We start from the raw sequence: 15,977 nt of genomic DNA on the forward strand, positions 1-15,977 counted from the left end.
CTTCCTTCCTTCCTTCCTTCCTTCCTTCCTTCCTTCCTTCCTTCCTTCCTTCCTTCCTTCCTTCCTTCCTTTCTTTCTTTCTTTCTTTCTTTCTTTCTTTCTTTCTTTCTTACCAAAGCACAATTGGCTATTTGCTACAAATGGCAAGTTCCATAAACTGAGCGGCAGAATGCTTCCAGATATCAAACAACAAAGAAAAATGCATGCAGATGGATAAAAGCCAATCATCCCATCCATTCCAAATGGAAAAAAGAACACAGATGCAATCCCAAATTTAACATCACAGAGTTTGGGTGATCTAAGTTTTTGACAAGGATTTCTTAGCTGCAGCATAGAAAAAAAGTATGTCCCATATAACAATAACAGAATAGCAACATACCAGATTTGGAAGGGACCTTGGAGATCTTCTAGTCCAACTTCCTATACCATTTCAGACAAATGGTTGTCCAATCTTTTCTTAAAAAGCTCCAGTGTTGGAGTACCCACAACTTCTGGAGGTAAATCGTTTCATTGATTAATTGTTCTAACTGCCAGGAACTTTTTCTTTAGTTCTAGGTTAGTTGTCTCCTTGATTAGTTTCCATCCGTTGCTTCTTGTTCTGCCTTCAGATGCTTTGGACAATGTCCAAATACAATTTCAGCCCTACTTTAATAAAAGCTAAAAACCTGTTTGCATCTGTTTCTTTAGGACTTGAAAAACCAAATATGTTCTGGGGAAAAGAATTAATAAATTGACTATTGCATTATATACAGCAAGGTTTGCCCTTATTTCTGCCCCTTCTGATCCTGATGTATTGCAGAGCTGAGAGTCACTTTGACAGAGAAAGGATGTTTAGCCTTTCCCTTCTGAGCAGTAAAAGGAAAGAAAGAGAGAAAGAAACCTCTCAAAAATTGCTCCCTGTGCAGCAATGAAGCATTCAGATAGCCTCTTTTGACAACAACTGAGGCTATTTAAAAGACTTGCAGGTCAGAGGAAAATTCTACTTTGATATCAGATGCTGAATGGAAATAAGAATGGCCCTTCCTCTTTTGGGGGACAGCAGGTTTGGCTAAGAGGTAGAGCTTCAGGAAAAAGGACGGACCTGAGCTTGGGCTGTCCTGTTGGTTTCATTGGCCTAAGAGCAAAAAGTTCTTCAGGCTGAGATGATGAGGATGTCACAGAGGATTCTTTCTTGCTCTTCATGGTATTTAACAATTGTGTGAACCACAGTGGCATTGGAGTGGAAGATTGCAAAAAAGGTTTAGAGTACTGTATCACTTCTCTTTCTGGTACTCCTTTCAAGAAGACCACCTGGAAGCTGAGGTGATACTTGACCTGTGCAGTGTAGAAACAGAAACAAACAGAATAGAATAGAATAGAATAGAATAGAATAGAACAGAACAGAACAGAACAGAACAGAACAGAACAGAATAGAATAGAACAGAATAGAATAGAATAGAATAGAATCTGGAAGGGACCTTGGAGGTCTTCTAGTCCAGCCCCCTGCTCGAGCAGGAGAACCTATACCATTTCAGACAAGTGACTGTATAGCCTCTTCTTAAAAACCTCCAGTGATGGAGCGCCCACGATTTCTGAAGCCAAGCTGTTCCACTGAAGCCAATTGTCCTCACTGTTAGGAAGTTTTTCCTTAATTTCAGGTTGCTTCTCTCTTTGGTCACTTTCCAATCATTGTTTCTTGTCCTGCCCTCTGATGCTTTGGAGAATAGTTTGACCCCCTCTTCTTTGTGGCAGCCCCTCAAATGTTAAGAAACTGAAGCTGAATGCAGAATTTTGGATGGAATAGTGCACTTCATTGGAGAAAAATATAATCTGGGGTTTCTTCTGGATCTTTGCATCTGGAACTGATAACAATGAAATGTTCTTCTAAGGCAGTGGTTCTCAACCTTTCTAATGCCGCGACCCCATAATACAGTTCCCCATGTTGTGGTGACCCCCAACCACTTATACATCACTGGGTGCCAGGGGCGTGGCCAAAGAAAAGGGGGAAAAATGGCAGACAGCCTTGTTTGGCGACCCCCGTGAAATGGTCGTTCGACCCCAAATGGGGTCCCGACCCACAGGTTGAGAACCACTGTTCTAAGGAGATAGGCCTCCTCTACAATCTTGATTATAGACACATGCTTAAGTCTCCCATTAACATCTTCTGGACCTTGAGAGGGCCTCCTTTTGACTTGTTTAATAAAGGAATAGAAGGTATGTTATTCTTTGATATTTTTAAAGCTGAAATAGCTTAAATTTAAATTGCAAATAAACATGAGAGAATCTAAGTAACAAATTTCATAAACATCATTTGTCTACAACTCCAGAAATTATTAGAACCATTTCAAGTGACCTTCCTGTAGGCTTTGATACACTTAGTCTGAATCTAAAAGGCAGTTAAATGTAATAGATCATTCAGTCTCCAAGAAGAATAGTTGAACAATGAGAAAAATCTAAAGACTGAGTGTATGAGCAAGCATGTACTGGTATGGGAATGGCCTTATAGGTGCAATGATTTGTCTGTGTTTTTACAGGTTTTTACAAATATAATCCTATAATTCTTTTGGATCTGTCCAATTTATGCAAAAGATTCTTGGAGAAAAGATTAAGAAAATGGTGTCAGCTCTAATAAATGCTACTCTATTGCAGGGATTAAGAATGAAATCCTGGTATGTGCAGGGAATCTACAATGAACTGCTTTGTGAAAATATCATGATTTTATATATATGAATATATGATTGAGAGAAGCTTACATTGTAAAACACTCCAGAAGTCGAAGCAAAATGTAAATCTTTGAATATGTATAGATGCACTTAAGGTTTTTTTTTTAACCTCAACAAAGTGATTCTACTACATTTTACTTGTGAAATTTTATTTTCAGCTTGAAGAACAACACCACTTGGGGGGGGGGGGGAATGTGTGAGGTGTTTTGTGTCACTGTTTACACAAGCATCTGCTTCCATCTGCAGTGCAAACTCTGTTGAAGTGCCGGTTGCTATTTTGTCTTTCTGGCTGGGCTGTTCTACGATAGGCCTTTAGCCAAGATGCAAAAAGCTTTTCCTATTGATTTACCAGCATCTGCTACCACACAAAATGTTAAAGAGACAGGACCCCTGCTTGGAAGTATAATCCTAACTTGGAAAAACAAGGTTTTTTTAAAAAAAGCTTCTTTCTATAGATTGTGGGCATTGCTTTGATTCTAACTATTTGTGGTTACTTTGCTCTAGCTTTCTTTAAATATTCGGGTTTGTTGTGTTCATTTCTCACTGGTTTTATTTGTCTTTATTTAAAGACAGCAGACTTAAATTTCCCTTGACTCTCCGTATGTCCCCACAAGTAGCCAGCTTTAAAGGAGGACCTTTACTAGATGTGTGTAGATCAGGGTAATTTTAATAAATTGTCTAGCAAGCTGGGAGTGAAGAATTCTCTTTTCAGCAAGCACCAGAAGTAAAAAAAAATCTCTTTCCTCCTCATTGCATTTAGTCAACCTCAAAGACGGTCCACTCACATGGTCCACTAACTAGGCAGCTCTCCCCACCAGGCTTTGCTTGCTCCACTGCCTCTTCTAAACAATTTGCCAGAGCATCAGACTCTGAACCAGTTTTATCCCAAGCCGTCACCCACACCGCTGCTCATTTTTGAAATCGGATTCCCCGTCAAAGATGTGGAGCACCCAGTCTTGACGGGCTAAAATACTGGGTGCTCCGCATCTTTGAGGGTGAATCCGATTGCAGAGATGGGAAGCGGTGCGGGTAGATGTATGCTCAGAAGGCATACACCTGAGCAAGTTTTTTTGTGAGAAAGACTGCACAAAAAGATCCAGAGATCTTCACACCAGTGACATTCAACCGTAACGAAACCTCCCTTGTTCTGAACCGCCAAAGCAGCCACTCCGGAACCTGGCGAAGGGGCGTGTCCTCATTAGTTCTGCCCCCGCCTCTATTCAGAATCCCCTCTGAAAGGCAGATCCGCCCCTCTCTCTTTTCTCAAGCTCTTATTGGTTTCTGGGTACGTCGTTAACAGCCCGGTGTGGGTGTGAGGGGGGGCGAGTTTGCCATTCGGAGAAGTTTGAGCTACAATCGAGAGCTCCACGTGTGGCAGCCGCCGGAGCAGCCGGGAAGAGAGAATCCCACCGGGAAGGTGACAGGCGAGCGCTTTGCGGAGGACTTTCCGTCCGCCTGTCCAGCCGTTCGCGCAAGGTGAGGACATCCTCCCGCCGAACTCCTTTGCAGGGGAACCTCTTTGGGACAGCGGGCAGCTTCTGCTGCCTTCCTGGAACCGACCGCCGCTGAGTCTTTCCATCTGGTTCTCCCTTTCCACCGGAATCCAGAAAGTCCCGCCAGCCTCGGTCCTCGGAGACAGAGTACCAAACCTGTGCTCAGTCCCATCCCATCCGGCACTGGCCTTTCAAGTGCCCGGCAGCCCAGATCTCCGCCTCGCTGGTCCGGAGAAGGGGGGAGATGTGTCAGCTGAAGATCCTCGCCCAGGTACTGAAGTTCCGCGTTCCGCCGCCTTCTCCGGATCCAGCAGCTTCTTAACTTCCCAGGATCTCCTCCCCCTGGCTGCAAATTCAGCAGAGCGGGAGAGCCGCTTGGAAGGCGACCGCCAGTTTTCCCACCGCTGAGATGCGTCGCTTCTGGCGAGTAGCTCGGCTTAGTATCCAGGCGGCCAACTCGACCCTGCCGAGACCCTCCCAGGCCCCCGCAGCCGGAGCGCGATGCTCCCGTCTCTGCCAGGCCTTCGCTTAATCCCCGAAAGGGAGCCTTCTCCCCCTCTTTCCCTCCGGCCCTTTTCGCCGTCGGAGCAGAAGCCCGCGGCTTCCCGCTAGCGCGCCGGAATGAGGCGCCCGTGAACCCCACTCTCCGGTTGGGAGGAAGGGACGACCCCACCTCTCCTCGCCATCCTTACGGCGGCGGGTCCGGCTCCAGATCGGCCGTCCATGGGGCTGTCCGCTCCCCGCCGAGCGCAAAGCGTCTGAGAGGAGGGGGCGATGGCCCCGGCGCGGGGGGCCGCCTAGCATGGCCCGGGGAGGGACGCCCCCCGTCTCTTCCTCTGGCCCCGAGCCCCTGCCCCGCCGCGCCTTGCGGAAGCTGCTGCTGGTTCTGGGCTCCGTGCTCATGTCTCTCTACGCCAGCTATTGCCTAGCCGGGGCAGCGCGCGTCCTCACCCGGGATCCGGCCCCGATTCCCGTGGCTCAAGGCGAAGAGGCGGCTGGCACGCCCCGGGATCCCTTACTGCAAGCCCAGCCGGGGGGAGAAGGCAACAAGCGGCTGCCGCAAGCGGTGATCATCGGCGTGAAGAAGGGCGGCACCCGAGCGCTGCTCGAGTTTCTGCGGGTGCATCCGGATGTGAGGGCGGCCGGCGCCGAGCCGCACTTCTTCGATCGGAACTACGGCCGGGGACTCGCCTGGTACCGGTACGTACGTGGCTCCGCTGCTCTTGAATGGCGCCAGCAGGGCAGGGCTCCAGCCTCCTTGGGTGTGTCGGGCGCGGCACGAAGGACGCCCGGGTTCCCCTTCCTCTCCCTTCCCGGGTGGTTGGGAGAGCTTGGAAAACTCGCTGGGAAACCCACGGCCTCCCTTTTGCTTTTCCGAGTTGCCCAGCTCTAAATTTAGAGCTTCGTTGACAGCCAGCCTCACACATCCAGTAGAGAGAAGACGCCAGGGTACACATCTGGGAGGAATTCTCTTCAACTCTGTCCAATGAATATCCACACTAAACTTGCGCACCCCGGGTATTGTTGGCCTCTTGGTATGCGAAACCGAGCATGCTGAGGGAACCAAGGGGTGAAGTGATGGGCAGTGCGATTGTTTCTGAGCATGTGCAAAGTACCTTTGGTCTCGCTTAGAAACGTAGGTGTGTGTTCCTGCATTGAAATAAGTTTGGTATTCAGGAAGAAAAGGGCATCTGGGTCTCTAAATATCTTGGGTTTGTGTATGTGTCTTTGGGATTTTTACAGGGTGTATTCTCAAGTAATCCAATAGAAAACTGCCTTTTACAACTAGGTCCTAGCAAGTTCCGCTCCCTCATATTTTGCATACTCACCACCTCCTTTTTCCTTGTAGGGTTATTCAGTCTGTAATCCTTTCTTTCCTATAGTTCCAGGGCAGCCTCCTCATTGGGATGATCTCTTATCTCTTATTCTTATCAAGTGGATAAGAAATCATCCCAATTATCAAGCTCCACTTGGGGACCTTGATTTCTAACCCCCCCAAAACACACACACACACACACATAACTTCATCAATTCTTCCCTTAAATTCAACTCCCTCAGTTCTCTTTGTCCTCTTGTCCTCTCCCCCCCCCCTAAGCAGTAACCCTCCCCTGCCACTGTAATGTCCTGGCACCCATTCTTAAACTCACCTTCATCTTCCTATCTAGCAACCTCCTTTATAAAAAATATTAGAAGAGGAAATTCTCTGCAATATTTATCCCAAACCTTCATTTCAAGCCTGCTATTTGGTCCATGATATTCCACAGGAAGAGAAAGAAGCTGTAGGCAGAGTTTATTTATTTTATTCTGTTGAATGAATTAGAGGTAAGAGCATGTTTAGAACTTTCTTTCTCTAACCCTGAATACCACCCTCGTAGCTATCTATGAACTCTTCAACCCATGGCTCTTAGTTCATTGTTGTGCCCAGTCTGGCCTTCCCTGCACACACAAGCACACACACACACACCACTCCAAATATTTTCCAAAACCAGTGCTTGATATTAGGGCTACCAAACCTGGGCTATAATAATTTGACCATGAGATGGCATTAAAGCAGGATGGGGGCATATCTATCTATCTATCTATCTATCTATCTATCTATCTATCTATCTATCTATCTATCTATCTATCTATCTATCTTGCCCTTTACTGGAGATTTGGATTTTTGGGGCACAGAGCTGGTAGGTCTAATAAAAAAAGCCCATGGCTCCACAAACTCCTTGTGTAAAGTCATTGATTTGCTTTAAGTCCTGCTGTAGCACTTTCTCATTTTATTGTAGTGGGTGCTTCTCTTACACACTGTTCTTACACCTTTTGCATGTATTTGGAAATAAACAAACTATATAGATTCCAATATAAGTTTTACCAGCTGAAGTGGTCCAACTGGTTTCAAATTGTCAGCTTGGCTCTTTCACCTACTCTGATCCTTTTGTATAAATACTGCAGACAAATTAAATTGACCTGCAGACTTGTCCATTCCAGTAAATAAATCCTTAAGTAAACTACATTCCTTCCACGATCTACTTTCCCCACCCCCACAAGCTATCAGCCCTCTTCATATCTGACTGTTTTCAGCATCGGCATTGGAAGTAACCTTGCATGGCATCTATCCCAAAGTGTTTTCATCCTTCTCTTCAGAGGTAAAGAAGAGGCTTGTGAGCATGAACAACAAAAAGAATTAATCAAGTCTCCATTGGGATGAGAAGGGAACAGGCAGAAAAAAAGATAGGTACTAAACAAATATTTCAGGGCAGGAAGTTTTCACCAACAATACAATGAGCGCCTGTATGAAATGACTTAGTACTTGGGAGGAGACTGAAGAGAGATGCTTTTAATTTGCATGTGTTTTCTAATGAACCAATATTTGTCCATATATATTTACATTTTGAGAGGCAGGCAATAGAGAAATCTGACTTTACATCATGAGCGGCTAGATTCACATCCCATAAATTACCCATAGTTTGTTCAATTAGACCAATTTACTGAATCATGCAGTCAGCTAAAAGGTGGATTGCATTTCAGGAGATGTTTTATGGAAATACAGCCAGTGTCCTCTACAAGAAAGATACTGTTGTTAATGACTCCTTCCTTCCTTCCTTCCTTCCTTCCTTCCTTCCTTCCTTCCTTCCTTCCTTCCTTCCTTCCTTCCTTCCTATTAGCAGAATAGCAAAGTTTTATATGGTTTGACTTTTACTCCTAGATTTAAAAATCCAAAGTAAGGCTTGCTGATTTTTAAAAACTGTAAGTGTAAAAATTAATTTATCATTTCAAGTGCCTGATCTACCTTACCCCTCCCCCTGCCTTAGAAGCTTTGGACAACATTTGGACAGATGGTAAGAAATTAGTGCAATTAAATGCCTTTCTTCTTCTGTAAATATTTCAGCAATGCTATTTGCTCTCTTAAGGTACTCAGAGTAACAGTAAAACAGACCTTTGCGGAAAATTTCTGCTACTTTCCATACTATCTTTCTAAGGATTGTAAAACCCAGTTTAGAGAATTTAATTGAAATCAGTAAAATTTAAATTAATCAATTGTGTCAGTAAAAACCAAACACTATTAACTTTCTTTGGGTTGGGACATATGGTTTTCAATCAATAATTGATAGTTGAGTCAGATGTTCATTTTACAAAGAACCAGATGTCTTTAAGAGCCTAGGAAACTGTTTTATAAAGAGGTTATTGGTCTAGTTAACACAGTCCTGGTTCCTCTACATTAACTAAAAAGAGTTCAGATATCAATTTTCTCAGCCTTCTATGGAAAGCTCTCTCTCTCTCTCTCACACACACACACACATACACAAGTCTGTGTGTGTGTGTGTGTGTGTGAAACTTGGGAATTCCTGTGGGTAAAAGACTTGCTTTATCACTCTCCAGTAGTTCTTCCTTATTTCAATTTCTATTTACTCAAGTGTCAATATTTTGTGTCTGAATAAAAGTATTATAATTGGGAATGGGTGTTTGTAGGGTACAATTGTAGAAGTGTTGCAATCCCACTCAGGGGAAAAAAATGATGGATAGTCCTGTCTCCATTTCCTATTTCTCATTAAGATTGTTCAGACAGAACTTCGCTCTGCAAGCTGAAGTAGCAACTTATGAGCATTCCATTTCACTTTACTCCACAGGTTGTCCTCATAGGCATCCACATTGTGTTCCTGTGTACCCACAGTGGTGTTAGTTTTCAGGAGCTTCTCTGCAGTTGAGCTAATCAATGTCTGACTCTAACTCCTGAGCTGCAAAGACAGTTTGTAATGTTATTTCCTAGAGTGGCAGCAGGTGCTTTCTCATTTGGTACATTCTCACTCCTTAACTCTTCCTGCTCTGGACTAAAGTCAGAGCACCATGCTGTTTTCTATCACTTTGCTAAGGCTGGCTTTATGTTCAAGAAAATAGGATACAGGGATCAGGCTGCAATCCACCTTTTACACTGCCCTGTTAGTCGACTCACAAAAGTCACGATCATACTTGGGAAGTACAGTCATAGAATCATGGGGCTAGAAGGGACAATTATGGGGCTGGAAGGGATCACAAAGCCAGGTAATCCAATCCCTTGCAATTTTCAGAAAAGAATGGCCTAGGTAGACAGTCCCAGTGTTTTGCTAATGTTCCTGTCACAATGTTTTTTCCTTGTATTAAAATAAATGGATAACTATAACTTAAGGCCATTTTTTCTATGCATTGTCTAGTGTAGACACTGACAAGGTAAAGTTTGATAGGAATGATCTGGTGGTGATCTGTAGTTACCCTAAACTTGCTATTGTTGTTTGTGTGTGTATGTGTATTGAAAAGATTCTTGTCCTAAATGTCAATTGCCTTGTACTTCCTAGTAATTACATGTTAGGAAAGCTGGCATAATATAGTACAGAATAGTTAACAGCCTTGCTGACAGAGAGTTGTAGTCTCAACTTCTGGGAATTCTAGTTTCAACATCTGGAATCACATCTGGATGGTTCTGGGCTAGAGCAGACTGGTATAGTATCTAGATTACTAGACTTTTCTGGGAATGTACACACACATTTTCCATCCATATTTTGAAGCCAAAGAGTAATGTAAACTAGGCACATGTTTATGCTGAGCCAAAAGAGAATGCTTTGAATCAGTAGAAAATGTTTTCTCCCAGGTTTTTTTTTTTTAAAAAAATAGGCACAAGTGATTTGAATGCTACTTTTAAAAAAATTACTAACAGCACGAGAGCTTGATTAATTTGCCTTGTCCTTAGGAACATCACCATGCAGCTTAAACATATTACCTGCAAATTATTAGACTGCTTTCCTGGTCCCTGATAATTGATTCAAAACACTGCGATTAAATGAAATCTAAGACACACCAAGAACTTGTCAGAACTCTGACTTACCATGACTAAACAACTAGTTGGGGTTAGTCACTCAGGGGCTCCTCCTATAAGTGGGAGTGGCTAAACAAACTGTAGAAGTACTTTCCAAGGTTTGCTTAACATTTCCTGGCTTGTTCTTCTCCTAACAAGCTTGTTAGGAAGTAACACTGCAGTCTTTCTGCTTTTGATGGCATGCTAAACAAACCACAGAAAGAGCTTCTTGGGAGAAGCCAAGTGGAAACAATGGAGGTGTTCACAGCAGCCGGAAATGTTGGCTTAGTAACATATGTGAATGCAGCCAATAATGAATAATGCCATGTAGTCTGGATGTATTCATTCTCCCATCACCTGCACAGAATTATCCTTTATAGTGTTTTATATAATTGTATGAAAATAATAGCTCAAAATGTTTTCTTGATTTTGTTTTTGAACATTTGGGGGAAAGATTTGGATAACTGTCTCTCTCTCTGACAGCTGATATTTTTGTTGCACTCTGATTTGGCTCACATATCATGGTAAGACATAAGGTAGTTGATTTGATATTGGCTTAGTGTAGTGTATGAATACAACTAATACAAATGTGTTCAGTAAACCATGGTTAAGCAATTCACAATTGATTTTGAGCCAGCCACAGTGAGTAAACCCTAGTTTACCATTTAGCATGTAATATAAACTCAGACAATTATGTTTATTAATAAAGTAATCCTTTAATTAAAGAAATCACTGTGTCAGTGTAATGCAATCGCAGCAAATGCATTCTTTCTGATATAGCTTATTTTGACAAAATACTTAAAGCTAGTTTGATTCACAGGTTCACAATGATGGGTTTACCAGAGCAGATCGAGGATTACTTTAGAGCTGAAGTGATAATGCTGGCTGCAAATTTAAGTCCATACTCTGCTTGGGAGGAAAATTGATGACTTCTAGGAAAAACATATTCATGCTTTCAGTGTTTCTGGAGATATTAACTACATATCCATCACTGTCTACACCAGAACTGCCAGCAAACTGATTACAGAGTGCATGTTCCAGTTTTCTGCTTTGCTTCCACTCTACACTCAGGTACATAACCAACAACAATCTTAGTACTCCCACTCCCAGAGCACAGAAGCATCTCTTAAAACATTCATATCTCTTATTGGTTTTGTTTTTAGCAAAACATTTGCTAGCCAATAAGTTTTGAGATCCATGTAACTCAGCAGGGAGGATACCTGGATAGGATACCCCATATCCCATTGATGAAAATGCTGTTTTTGACAAGAAACCATGATGGGATGGACTAGCAAAACTGCCATAAATGTCCCTGATAAAAGCAATCCCTGGTGGTTGTCTGGACTCAGAACGGAAGCTGTAGAATTTTTGAGTCCACCCAGGAAAAACATCCCCATGTTCTATTTACAAATCACACAGGAGAGAAAAGAGAAACTGTTCCCAAATCTTCAGCACACCTTGCAAAGTCCAAAAAGCAGGAGCCTAATTACTGTACCACATTAGACATCCTAGGACATGGGTGTCAAACTCACCACGTCACGTGACGTGTTGCGACATATCGTGACTTTTTTTTTGCATTGCTGGAGCTGGGGTGGGCACAGTCTCTGCATGAGTCAACCAGCCCATGGACCAGCAGTTTGACATCCCTGTCCTAGAACTTTCATCTATTTCCCCTATACATAGCCATAGAAGCCAGGAGCATAGCAAAGGAGCCCTAACTGGAAGGGATTGCTCATGTTTTATATGCATGGACCTGATTCTTTGAGGAAAGGAGACAATACTCAACTTCCTGGGTATACAAAAATATAAATATTCTCTCATTGAGATCAAGTGATATCCAAGTAGTTCTCTCAGGAACAATGCAGAAACGGTAGCCATTGCTGTTTTCAGGGATTTTTTTTTCAATTATCTAATCTATTCTACACTTCTGGGATTAAATCTGATGGTTTTGCTTGTTTTTGAGATAAGCCATGATCATCTAAACGCTTCCACCTGCTGCAACTTGCTCCCATACTGACCCCACTTAGGTCTACTCACACATGCCAAATGTGTCCTGCCCAGCAGCATGTGTGCCTATTCCCAGATCCATTTTGTGACACTGAAAACTACAATATATGTCCCTGGACCTGTTGTAGTAGGTCAGCTGCATTCTTCCCAGGAACACTGGAAAAGAAAGCAATACGGTATGCCATTCTACTTCAGCTCTTCCTCTCTCCCATTAGATTATCCCATCATGGTCATGAGATGAGCCTCCCTCCTGGCCTACATAGAAAATATACAATATGGGACCTAACTCAGTGGAAGAATTTGCCTCCAGAAGTTGTGAATGCTCCAACACTGGAAGTTTTTAAGAGACTGGACAACCATTTATCTGAAATGGTATAGGGTTTCGTGCCTGAGCAGGGGGTTGGACTAGAAGATCTCCAAGGTTCCTTCCAACTCTATTATTATTATTATTATTATTGTTGTTGTTGTTGTTGCTATGTCTGTGGATAGAATTGACAACAAGAATAAAAGATCAGGAGGTAACAGCTAGATTGCACATGTGCAATTGGTGATCATGGAGTAGAAGACCAAAAGAATTGGGTCAATATTCAGGCCTCAATCCCCCATTACAAGACACTGAGAAAGCATGGCTGCAGAAATAAAGAGATAGAAAATACTTCTTTTGGAAAGACCTTCCTCATTCCACCTCTGAGAGATTTCCTAGCTCTTAAAAAAAAAAAAATCTGAGCCCTCTTTTTGCCATTCCACTGGCACAGTGATCCTCTACCTACTCCTCACTTAGTGGTTCTCCTGAATAGGACTGTTCCTTCCATTTTCTGCAGCTGGAGTTCCAGCAAGTCTGCAGTCATGACCAATCTGGTCATTGATTTAAATAAACACTTTCAGAATGGGAGAGGGTTTTTTTTAAAAATTTAATAAGGCTTTTGGATATAGAAGTTACCTGAGAAGATAGCTTTAATCAAGTCCAATCAAATATTTTTAATGGGCTCCATTTTTCATTCCTCAGGAAAAAAAAAGAAGCCACAATGAGGAAATAAACATGAAAGCCATAGGGCAATTGCCTTATTTGCAATTTGCAGATGCTTCTCCCACGTGCTTCTATCATTTTAAGTTAATAAAGTTGTATCCTCTGGCAAGTTAATATGAAAATAGCTTGTTGGCTCAGCAAGCAATTTGTCTTTGTTGCATGGCAAAAATGTTTTGTTTCCTGTCAAGCACATAGGGGTAAAACAAAAGGGCTCCTGAGCTGGGATCAGTATACATTTAGCAATGAAAAGTCCATGTTATCATCAGAAATCTTTCACATTAGAGGGTGAGGACAGGAATATTTAGGTTGCAGTTGTATGGTTACCAGCTATGGGAATCAAACCTGGTGGAATGTATGTCGAAGTGAAAACGGGTGACAATTGTTTTTCTCCATAGAAATATAACCAATCTGCATTTACCAAATGATAAGTCAACCAAAAACGTGAATGCTGAAAGATATTTTTCAGAATTCTTTGTGGTTCATAAATATATAGAATAATTGAGTATTGAAAAAGGTCCTTACTGAACTAGAGTAATTATATTAAAATATGAACACAAATACATTTCATTAGATGGAAAACTCAGAAAAAGTGCACACAGTGAAGTTTGGATTAAGAAAAATGTGTGAAAAAATGTATATAAATGTCCTTCTCTAATACCAATGTAAAAAATGGAGCCCAAACTGGATTTTAGAAATTGGGCAACATTTGGGAAATAACAAGAAAATTATAGTGAGTATACTGATAAAATCACTATTAGTTTTCTTTTTTAATATTCAATTTTCTCTAAACCTTTGTTATAGAATGTATAATGATGGAGGCAAGAATAAAGTAAATTATGGGAGCACTATATCTTCTTTCTCTGAAGTTGGTACTCTTGGGTCCAATGGGACTTCACAATTGGACTATTAAATTCAATGTGATTGCAGATATAATCACCTAGCTAAAAGAAGGTTCTTGCAATGAAAAATGGGAGAGTGGTGTATGACTGGATGTCAATTTAAGTCCCTTCAATCCTACAGAGGCTGTGATATATAGATGATTTTTAGAGAATAAAACCTTTTTATTCCTGAAATCTGAGACTGTCTGTGGAATGATATTTTCTTAACTGTGCAGTTATCCAATTTTACACGCTTTGAAAGAGGATCAAAAAGGAAACATTTAAAGGTCTGAGGTTTTTCACATGTATTTTTAAGTATTTTTTCTAGACTTGGAAAATTAACACCTGAATCTGGAGACCCTGCATGGACATAATGTCTGGCAGCTATCCAATGAAACTGCTTATCTTGTGATCCTAAAGAAACATAGCATATATTTCATTGCCATCAATGCAATATCTTAGAGTGGAAATACTTTTGTACAGTGTGCAGCCTCAGAAATATGCCAGCAGAGAATGCAGAAGCAAATACACACTTAGTAAAATAAGAATTTTTGAAGTTTTCATGATTTTTAGATAGATGTATTTATCTTGAAAAAACATTTCAATGTGTGGGCAGTTTCACTGTGTCCATCATACAATAAAAGGAAACTCAGACAATAAGCCTGCTGTTAGAGTACACAACTCCATTCTTTCTTTACCGTAGGCTATAAGAACTTATCTTGAGAGAAGATGTTGTGTGACAATGTGATATAATTCATTACCAACACCACTACACATCAGGAATGTACATACTTCATGTGGCTCCTTTTCAGATTGTACAAGAGGAACAAAATGTGAAGGCTGTCTTTTGGCTGTATTTGAAAGTGCATTGGGAAGTGTGTTTTTCAAGAGCATTGATTTATTGGTTAAACATTCATTTATTCATCATTCAGGTTTCTTTTTAAGTTCTGCTTTTGGTCATGATCTTGTTTGTTCGTTGTTGGTACAAATACAGTGAGAAGCCAGTTAGTTGAAGTAGTGAAGATACAGGCTAGAAAGTAAGCGACTGTGAGTTCAAAGTTCCATGAAAGCCAGCTGGTGATTATGGGCCAATCTCTTTATCTCTCAGCCCTGGCCTTGGAAGAAGACAGGGCAAACTACTTCTGTAAATCTTGCCATGAAAACTGTAATAACTCATCCATGAAGTCACCAGAGTCAGGAATGGGTCATAGAGAAAACTGCCTATGGTAGGTTCTCTGATACCTGAGGCCTAGCTAAAAGATTTGCAAAATTTGGCTTGATTATTTCAACAGTGTTGTAACCTGCCTCTAGCTTAGCTTGTCTACAGATTGGATATTGATCTCAGTGGGGACGATATTTGTTAAACAGGTCTCTATGGAATAAACCACCTATCATGTTCGATGTGGTATGGATCACTTTGATGCCACTTCTCTTCTAAAATGCTGTTCCTGAAACCTCAGTATGAGAACATACAGTACATCTGCTAATGTTTTAGCGATTAGATTCCTGGGAATTGGAGATTCAGCTTTTTTTTTTATATAGGATTACTTTTTTAGGGGCCTGGTGTGCAGAATAAGTATGTACCTCTCTTCAGCAACACGCTGACTGGAATGAAAGAAATATATGAAAAAATATTATGATTTGAGATTCATGATTTGTTTTTTTTTTAATAAGTAGATAAGTTGGGAGACTACCATTTCAGTGGGTGCTAATTTGAGATGGACATATTATTTTCCTTAGTAAGTTCTGGATTGACCTTGATGGGACTATGAGGTTGAATGACTGAAGTAAGCAGTCCTATGCTACATTTAGCAAAATTAGCAAATCTATTTGACAAAAAAATTCAAAACCAGCCATGCATCAAAGCCTTTGCTTAACAGAATTCATGAAAGAACTCAGAATTCTGATGCTGGGAAATTCTAGACATACAATCGTATCCAGAGTTAAAATGCAAGCTTCGTAGAATGCCCATACACAAAATGAAGTGATTGCTAATCAACCTGGATCAGTTTGAAAGGTTTAAACAAATCCAGAGTGGACACACATATCGGT

The 15,977-nt window shown here is 41.5% G+C and overlaps 1 protein-coding gene across 1 annotated transcript in view; it reads left to right on the forward strand.

The window, feature by feature from the left end:
* Positions 1-4,868: 4,868 nt before the first annotated feature.
* The window catches only part of LOC120306620 (heparan sulfate glucosamine 3-O-sulfotransferase 3A1-like), an 89,070-nt gene continuing 77,961 nt past the window's right edge, over positions 4,869-15,977 (forward strand). Inside the window, exon 1 of the mRNA XM_039340207.1 lies at positions 4,869-5,395. Coding sequence (XP_039196141.1) covers positions 4,998-5,395 — 398 coding nt within the window. The 5' untranslated portion in view covers positions 4,869-4,997. The remainder of the gene's footprint in view (positions 5,396-15,977) is intronic.

This window comes from Crotalus tigris, unplaced genomic scaffold, assembly GCF_016545835.1.
Source record: "Crotalus tigris isolate CLP2741 ecotype Arizona unplaced genomic scaffold, ASM1654583v1 scf7180000017742.2353718, whole genome shotgun sequence".
NCBI lineage: Eukaryota > Metazoa > Chordata > Lepidosauria > Squamata > Viperidae > Crotalus > Crotalus tigris.